Source organism: Limulus polyphemus, unplaced genomic scaffold (genome assembly GCF_000517525.1).
Source record: "Limulus polyphemus unplaced genomic scaffold, Limulus_polyphemus-2.1.2 Scaffold27, whole genome shotgun sequence".
Classification (NCBI taxonomy): Eukaryota; Metazoa; Arthropoda; class Merostomata; order Xiphosura; family Limulidae; genus Limulus; species Limulus polyphemus.
This window is the reverse complement of record NW_013665637.1, coordinates 392630-402529: the sequence shown is the minus strand read 5'-3', so window position 1 is coordinate 402529 and position 9900 is coordinate 392630. Positions and strand designations below refer to the sequence as shown.

The window sequence follows — 9900 nt, the reverse complement described above, 5'->3', positions numbered from 1 at the left end:
CTAGTTATTGAATTGCACATTATAGATTTACAGAGTTAGGTAGTAGCATATAGACAGGACACTTACAGATTTAGATACTTACCTAGTAGCATATAGACAGGACACTTACAGATTTAGATACTTACCTAGTAGCATATAGACAGGACACTTACAGATTTAGATACTTACCTAGTAGCATATAGACAGGACACTTACAGATTTAGATACTTACCTATTTACAAGGCGTTAAAAGAATTTTATACTAGTTATAGATATTTTATTGGGCAAAGTGAGATACTTGCCCAATAAAAGGCTCTTACAGGGCTGGATACTAGACTGTAGACAGAATATTAATAGAGTTATATACTACCCAGGTGACAAAATTGTTACAGAATTACTTATTAGAGAATGGACAATGTATGTATACCGAAACTACTACCCTATAGACAGACACCTACAGTGTTAGATATTAGGCTGCCTAGTAGGTACTTACAAAGTCAAATGTTCACCTGAAGATAGACAAAACGTGCAGAGTGTAATACTAGCCTGTGAATAGACACAGAAAAGGCCTTTTACAGCATTAGTTTCTAGTTTGTAGATAGGCATTTACAGTTACATACTGGCACATAGAAAGAACACTTAGAGCGTTAAATACTAGTTCTGTTGAGAAGGCACTTAGAGAATTAGAAAGTTGTTTATAGACAGGGCATTTAAGAAGTTACTAACTACCCCGTAGATAAGTCACTAACAGAGTTAGTTACCAAACTATGGACTGAGCACCTTCAAAGTTCGAGCCCGATAGGCAATCGGTGTGTGTCTATTTGTCTGTGTTCCTCGCGCAAAAGCTACTAGAACGATGTACACGGAAATTGTATACAAAATGGGAAGTTAGTATGGAACAGTACTTTCCAAATATAGTCTGGATACAATCCCGAATCGGGATTCTGGATCACTTTGAAGTATTTTATTAAAATGAGGAGATAGGACATTTTCGCGGTTTTTGGGTTAATAACTCTGTAAAGTGTGATCGGATTTATACCAAATTTCATGGGCACATTAAGGTTGAAACTCCTTATCACACAACAGAAAATTATCTGGATTGTTGATCATTCTGGATCTGAGGTGGATTTTTTTGAGTTTTCGAAGGTAGAATATGACGTTATCCAATATAAACACATGCAATTTCGAAAAGGACCGGCTGGGCAAAGATATGCAATCTCTCTGATTGCTCTTGTTTGTTCTTTTTTTTTTCTTTCATCGTAACTCTTCAATTAAAAATTCTTATTCTCACTGGAAACCCGATGAAGGGCTATTGCCCGAAACGTTGTTTTCGTGTTCACCAATAAATTATTTTAATTTCTCGAGCTTTTCACCATTATTATTTTTTATTATACATTTTGTAACTTTCTTCTCCACGCATTTTTTTATTTCAAGGACTAGAGGGAAGGCAGCTGGCCAACAGCACCAACTATCAGCTCTTGGGCTATTTTTCTATGACCGAATTGTGGGATTTGACTCTCACTCTTATAGCGTACCCTCGGCCTCTAAGTGTGGAAAGTTTTTGCGGCAATGAGTCACGAACCATGAATCTTCGGATTCACAATCCAGACATGCTAACCACTAGGCCACGTTCGGCCCAATCTCAGTTTTGGAGAAAAATATCTATTAGTTTCTTTGTTGTGCAATTTACAATACGACTAATGAAGAATATCAAATATGGAATTAACTAGAAACTCATTTCAAAAGATATTACTTAAAGATTGTTTCAAATTAGGATTAAATGAATAATTCCTTATAAGTGTTTTAGGAAAATGTCTTTTGCATGACGTTTTTATTGTGTTTGTTGCAAGTTTAAATATTTTTAAAGTCTATATTTAAATAAACATTATTCATTATACAATAGGCTTCGAAGTTTTATTTTATCGAACAGAACAATTCTGTATATACAAGCATAACATAAGATTGTGAACATTTCGAAAGCTCTGTAAACATTTATTTGGGAAGTAAATTCTACAAACAAACCACGTAAAGTTTATTTTCTCTTTTTATGTGATTAAAACTCAAATCATGACCGAAAACTTTTCTCTATCGTTGCACTTACAGCTGCCATATTTAGTCTTCTATTATTTTGTTGTTTTCTTTTTACATCTGTCTGTAGACAAAAATGTTATATCATGTTACTTTGAACTTTTGTGGGCACTCATCAAGAGGTTTCTTTCCGTGGGATTTCAATTGTCCGTCTAAGTATAGACGCTACAATTGTGTTTCAGCAGACGCCTTGATTTAAAGAATGTTGGCAAACAAAAGTTTTATGTATTTGAAAACTTTTGCCAGGAAATCTTTATTATGCTACTTGAAGTTTTATTTTCATTAAGTTGATTCGCTACAGTAAGTTATTTTTATGCCAACTATAAATGGAGCCCTTGATATTATTGAATACCTAATACCAATAGTTTTTGTGCAGGAAGAAATATTAAATATACAAGTATACTTGATAACTAAATCAAATAGTTTTTATGCTAAAATACAATTTAGTTTTAAAGCTAGGAGCAGTGCAATAAAAGCCTCGGTAATTACAATGAAATGGCAGAATGACAGTTGGCAGAGTCAGAAACTCAGTTTATATTGGAATAAATCTTGAACAAGCAGCAGCAACTGCTATTGTTCAGAAACTGTTGTTGTTCACAAAATCATTTTTATCAGAACATTACAATTTGAATTTGTTTTTTTACAACCAAAATATTCACGTTTAAAGTTGACAAACATGTACATTTTGAGAGAATAGCGCTGGCTCAGTATACTTAATATGTTACTAGTCTGATTTAGAGGGAGAAATAAGATGAGCGGATTTACAGTTTGTCTAATGATCAGCACATGTTCTTTGTTTCGGTCAGTTAGAAATAATACTTTCAGCTGCATGACGTTGGGAGGAAGAAGTGGGCTTGTAGAGTATTTCCAATCAGCTTTTTCCACATAAGTATTGTTGCCATAATGTAGTTCGAAAGACTGATAAATAAGTAAATTTTATTAGTATTCTTCTCGTGGTTTAAGCAAAGGCAAAGAGTAAGTTACCACATCGAGTATTTTACAAACTGCTACTATCAAAAGCACATGACCAAAATAACTTTATTATGGTTCAAATTGTGGTTCACATTTTCCATTAAATTAAATATATTGATTTTCATATAACTCTTCGTGAATAGATAACATGTCATTAGTTAACCGTCAATCCAAGCTTTGCCTTGCGCCTCGCTTTTCATGTGTTGCATGTTCTTAAATCCATCTTTACTCTCTATTCTGACCTGTTTTCAGCCTTTGATGTTTTATTAGAGTTTTTTAAGTTGTGTTATCTCACCGTCGCTTCTGAGATAAAAAAAGAAGATGAAGAATATGAAACAACAATACGTTGTCAGTTCTATAAAGCTTCACAAACTTGCTGCTTCTTTACGTTTCCATAGACACATTAATAAGGGTATTTTAACTCGAGTGGACAAAAAAAGGAACTTACTAAACTTCCAAATGTAAACGGATCCTAGAAATAACAAATATTTGTTGGGTCATTTACATAGCATTTCAAAATCATAAATTAGAAGGCAATTAGATTTTATTTCTTTTTATGTGAGGCATTTTGTGTTATTAACATAAGTCATTTTATGTATATAATTTATTAACCACAACTTTTAATTATCTTTTTAATGGAAATATCCACTGCAACAAACCAATGCATGAAGACATGCAGTCACACTGCAATAACAATAATGTCACTATTTGAGCAGAATTAAACCTAGAAATATGCTATACACATATACACGTAGACGTCGTGGCTGGTTTAATTGCTCTCGAGAAACTGAATCTAAATGTAGGTACTACAGAAGGCTCTTATTATCTTGAGCGAGTTCCTTGCGAGTTCAAGCGTTCATGCTTCAGTGACTTGCCATATGAATGAGACAAACTGTCTAGCAGTTCAGCCATTTTCTAGAAAAGCATATTACATCTGCAATAGTGGCCAAATATCTAATGGTAGTACTATACATTACATTGGCTAATGTGGAAAACATAAAGACCTAAATATAGATAAAACATTTGTACAGAAGTCTACACTTACAGTAAGTAAACACGTCTATAAATCCCCTATTACATGTACAAGTTTTGGATGAAATTCGAGTACAGAAATAAAAGCATCACAACTGCGAGCTCATAACGTTTTCTATCCTGAGATCTTTATAAAGACTTGTGAACAGAATGCGTTTACATTATCAAAACATTCAGATGAGAAAAGACAACCAATAACCCGAGTGCTTTCGGAAAATGGACTTCCCTTATTCGGTGGTAAATAGCAAAAGATTGCACAATTAAAACGAATCAAAAAAGTTCTCCAAAGATTCAGATTTAGCATTTTTAACCTTAAAGAGTTGCAAAGAGGGAAATTACATCTAACTCAGTAAACAACGTAGAATTTGATTGTTTTTCTTTAATCTTATATAGATTTGTTATCGTCATGTTTTAATTAAACTGAAGTAAAGAAAGGCAAGTAAATCCCACTGATTGAGCTACATCAATATGTCACTGTAAAATCTCTTAGCATTGTTTGCTTTCTCGAAGTCTGAGCATTTCTTGTGACTTCTTCAGGGAAACTTGTTTCTCAGAGTAAGATAAATTTTAGTTTGTACAAACTAATTTTCTGAATTTGTTTAGTCAATGTTGTCGGAGGTAATGTTTGTCGTTTTACATTATTTCTACGTCACAACTTGGGATAAGTTTCCCAGTCCATATCATCATGCAAAATCGGTTTTGGTCAGCATTTGATAGTCTACATGTCATGCAAAATCGGGTTTAATCAGTTTTTAGGTAGTATACATATCATCATACAGAACGGGATATTATCATTAGATAGTAGTCATACTATCATGCAAAATGGAGCATCAGTATTAGATAGTGTCCATATACACACATATATATATATATATATAGTTGTGAGAAGATAGCATTTTATAATAAGTCCTCTGACAGTATTAGAAAAAAAGTCTATCACACAAGAGTATTGGTTTAGCCAGAGTACAGAAGGTGTTAGAAATGGCAGTTTAGTTAGTAGTTGTAGTGTTATATCACAGTAGCAAATATAAAGGCTTGGTTTGGTCTGAATTTCATTTGGTGGTCATATCCAGGGTCACTGAAGAGAAGTGGAATTATCCGAAACTAGTCTGGCCCACTGACACACACCCCAGTGAAAGAATAGACCATTACAACCTTCTCCTTGTTGTTAAACAAATGTTTAAACAACTCTGTTCAATACCGTAAATCATTATTCAAGACCGAACTTTTGGTCAAATATAGGGTGTTATCACAGTAGTTTCAAATACTGAATTGCCACTATTTTTATGTTCCTGAACAGATTTAAACATTTTTACGTTAAATTAAAACCAACAACTTCATCTCTGTTTTAGATTAAGAACAATAAGGACTCAAAAAGTGGTAAATTGCTGTTCTTTTTTACCCTCCTTACTGAAGAAGCAATACATACAAAATGGACCAGATATTGATCTGAACTAAGGATTTTTTTGACAACTGTAACACATATATTAATATTCTTTATGGATATTTGTTTATAGTTTTAACTGTAAATTGCTCTCTATAGCCACTTAGTTAAAACTAATAACTTAGGTACTTAGGAGCTGATGGAAAACTTGATGTATAGTGGAGTCAAATGGTGCATTAATGTTGGTATCTTCTCCTAGCAACTGGGGATCGAATCCCATTCCCGGTGGAAGATTAATTCTAAAATAATATACCACATTAAAATATGTTTTACAGACTAAGGGAAATAAACACTCAATAAGTGGTAAACATGTGATGTTTAAAATCACTAATGTCTTCAGACGAGTTTAATCACACTTGACCAGCAAAACTATTACGATCGTTATTGTATCACATGGCTAATATAACTGGCGTTCCGATCACGAAGCACAGTAGCGGACATTGCGTATTTTAAAAACTACTGGTGTTTGAAATAAATAAACTATATGTTGTTTATCACCCTTGCCGTAATTCTGACTTAAATAAAATTAATAAAAATAATATTTCACTTACTTAATCTACTTCACATCATAACAGTTGTTGTTCATGTAATTGAAGATATAAATAGGGCCTAGACCAGTACAATATCTGTCGTATTATAACCGATATGATGAGCCCAGGTGTTGGGCGAAAGGTTTCGTCGACACTGGATATGGCTGATATAATGTAGTCGACATGTTATTACATATTCTTTGTTTTCACTCACAAGTTCTTAGAATTATAAACGTAGTGTTTAAATATATGTTATGACAAAAAATATTGTTGTCTTCTCACTCTTTCACAGACTGCTTAATTGGACTGACGCAGTGTGTTTAGTTTTAAGCAACATAAAAATAAAACTAATTTACTTTAGAAAATAGTTTTACTAAACAAACAACATATGCAATCAAAAATATGATTATTTTGTTTGTAAAGTACTTAAAATATTTAAACATATAAAAATATTATTACAGGTTATCTAATATGACTCACAAATGGATAAGAAATATTAGTTTCCATGTAAAAAATACGGCAGTGAGTCCAGTCAAGTTATTAGAAAAAAAGGCTGGAATAACACTGCTGTTACTGCATACACAGGGACGAACTTTGGTTTGTTGAACTTCGCACAACGTTACTCGGTGGTTATCTGTAATAATTTAGATTGGTTTGGTTTTGGGGTTTATTGTCGCAAAGCAACGAGGCTATTTGGGCCGCAATAGTTTAGACTGTTGTTGTAGTGTGAGAATCCTTATCTCATTGACAATACATATATATATATTTATTTATTTATATCTGCAATCATTTTAAATGTTAATCATATTATCAGACTTTAAACCATAATAATTTGGGACACATTAGTACTTTGAGTTTTGTTTTTTTCATCTTACAATTTTCTGCAATTTATCATCTAAATATGAATGAGCTGTACAAAGATTCCTAGTAAGTTGATACAAAACTCATGAAACTATAGTAGGAGATCATACTGTATGGTTGCCACACCTTTAGTTAAAATGTAGTTGTTTCGAATTTCGGGCAAAGCTACTCGAGGGCTATCTGCGTTAGTCCTTCCCTAATTTTGATGTGATAGTGAACACTCCCAATCATCAACTCTTGGGTTACTCTAATCACATATTAGTATTGACCTTCACTTTATAACGCCTCCACGATTGAAAGGGCGAGCGAGTTCACAGGCGGGATTCAAATCCGTGAACCGCAGGTTGTCAATAGAGTACCCTAACACTAGACCATGTAAACACCTTTGGATTTTGGACGGATATGGAATACTAACATAGCTCTTCCTAACGCTCTTCTTATGGTTCCAAACATATCTATGCACTTTAGCATCACAAACAAATACAGTTAAAATAATAACCTATTTTGATTTGATACTAATCTACAGTCTCAAATACACACTACATGTTTCAACATTTCAACATGTTGTTTTCAGAAAGCTGTGTAATTAGCCGAATGGATGTGACAGTGAAGCTTTTTGCGAAATTCAAAACAAACTAAAACAAGTGACAGGGAATGATAATGTTGCAATCCATTGCTATTACGCATCAAACTTCTGCGTATCTTGTCTACATCAGCTGCAAGTTACTGAGTATAACTGACTATATCGTACATCATAAAAACTTTGAAAATCCATATATTCTTTTACCGTTTAAATCACAAACGGAACACTTGAGTAACAAAACACTTTTTTTTTTCTCATCACGAAAATTGTAAGTTTCGTCAAGAACGAAACGTCAAGTACATTATATTCACTATTTGTCACTAAATTAGACCAATCCGTCATCAGTAACTCTGCATAAGGACTGGCAGAATAATTTACATTTTTGGTGGTGAGAAAAAAAAAACTCATGAAAAGCAGCGTCTTAAACAGCTTGTCCGCTAAATAAACCAGAAGAAGAAATTAGTAGCATAACGATATACAATCCTCAAGTACTCATATGAATAAGGGTTCATTGTCATGAGTAAAGGATAACTCGGACATTATATACAGAAGCTATCTGGGTCGTTGATAACTTCAATGTTGTTCATCAAAGTCCCATCTTATTATATATTAGTCATGTGATAACATTTTATATATTTTTGTATACTTACAAAACCATATCCCCTACTCTTGCCTGTCTGTCTGTCCGTAATGACGACAGCCTCTTCAATTTCTCCAAATCCTTCGAAGAACTGTCGGAGAGACTTATCTGTTGTATGATAAGGTAGCCCTCCGACGAAAATTTTGGTGAACGTGGTGTCCCTCTGCTGTACACCGCTCATGTTATGAGTTGGAATTTCTGACATGCTGACTAAAGCTCCAAACACTAGAAAAAAATAAACGATGAGGTAACTGTGTAAAGTCGTGTGAAAACAAATTAGACAGCTAATTGCAGGATTTCTTTCGTAACTATTTCTCACAGTACTATAATTATCACCTAATTATGGACGTACTGAGCCTAAATATGAACAATGAAACCCTGAAAGGAGAGTCAGAAAATGACAATGTTTCATAGGTCCTGGGCGGATAGTTAGCACATGTAAGATGTCATAGTGGTCGGAGATATGTGAAGGCACGGACGGATATGAACTTGAAACGGAAGGGTGCGTTGCCAACTTTGAATCCCTAACTTTGCACCAGCACCGTCGTTTATGAGTACGACTGCCGTGTGCTCACTAGCGGAAAGTTGAGAGAAGCAGACCTCGACACGCCCCCTTGTTCGTGAGCAAATCATTACGTTTCCGAGCTCTTTGGGCCTATAGTATGTTGCCACGAGTATAAAATCTAGCGGCATAACAAACGAAAGCTAAGCGTTTTCCTCTCTTGACGATAGCGAGAACTCCCGTGTTTGTCAACAACAAAATCAATATATAATTTCTTCAAGGCACCGTGTTACTACCAGTTAATTAGGATCTAGTTTATTTAATCGTGCTACACAGTTACAGAACAACTTTAATTAGCATGCTAATTAACAACAGCCTAATAGTTACCATTATACTGTCTTCACAAAAGTGAAAAGCCTTTTAAAACAGTAACTAAGGTGAAATTAACAGAGGAATTGTAGAACTCATATCGTATCTCTTCAAAGTTTTTAGTTCAATCTTAAATAAAAGTAATTCTTCTATAAACGTTTCTTCTTGATTTTTCCGAGTTACTTATATTAAGAAATGTCTTTTTTTTGTAAAACTTTTCTCAGAAGAAACTGCTCTTTTGCGAGGACCTACTTATCAGTGATGAAAGAGATAGTACGTTCATTGAAATGTCAAAAATACTTTTTAAAGCCTGTGAAATTATGGTCTCTATACACTCAGCGAATCTATCGTCTTTTCTGTGGAGCATGCGTAATACTTGTGTAGACAATGGTGAATAATTTTAAAGAAGGACAAGTACTTTGTACATACTTATAAAAAATAGTAATAGCTCATCAGAATAATAATGCACAAATGATTAAATTAATAAAACACGCTGAGAACGGTCTTCCTCCATCCCTTTAGGAGGACTAGCTTGGTCTGTAGAAGCTGGTGGATAAGCAGTTGCAGGTAGTTTGATTTCCTATGATATTAACAGGAGGTGGCCGTGGTTTTTATTCGAATTAATAACCTTCTTAAAATTGTAAGTATATTAACAATTAGCAGAGTATCCAGCGTCGCTCGGATGAAAATGGTTTTAAATATCCTGAGTTGTTTTCATTAAATCAACCATATTAATCATGATTTTTTTTTTCATAAAATAAAAAAGGATTTCTTTACCTAACTAAATGTTTTGATTCAAATCGATAAAAAATAAATAAAAATGTGCGAAAAAAATTGCTAAAGCTATTTTAATCAAGCGAAATCGGGTACATTACTCCTGCTTCTTGAATGTGCTTTGCA

At 33.8% G+C, this 9900-nt stretch overlaps 1 protein-coding gene across 1 annotated transcript in view; it reads right to left on the bottom strand.

Moving 5' to 3' along the window:
• The window catches only part of LOC106459326 (RNA-binding protein 24-A-like), a 107092-nt gene extending 98524 nt beyond the window's left edge, over positions 1-8568 (bottom strand). Inside the window, exon 1 of the mRNA XM_022386106.1 lies at positions 8140-8568. Within this exon, the coding sequence (XP_022241814.1) occupies positions 8140-8334 (195 nt within the window). The 5' untranslated portion in view covers positions 8335-8568. The remainder of the gene's footprint in view (positions 1-8139) is intronic.
• Between the last annotated feature and the right edge of the window lie 1332 nt (positions 8569-9900).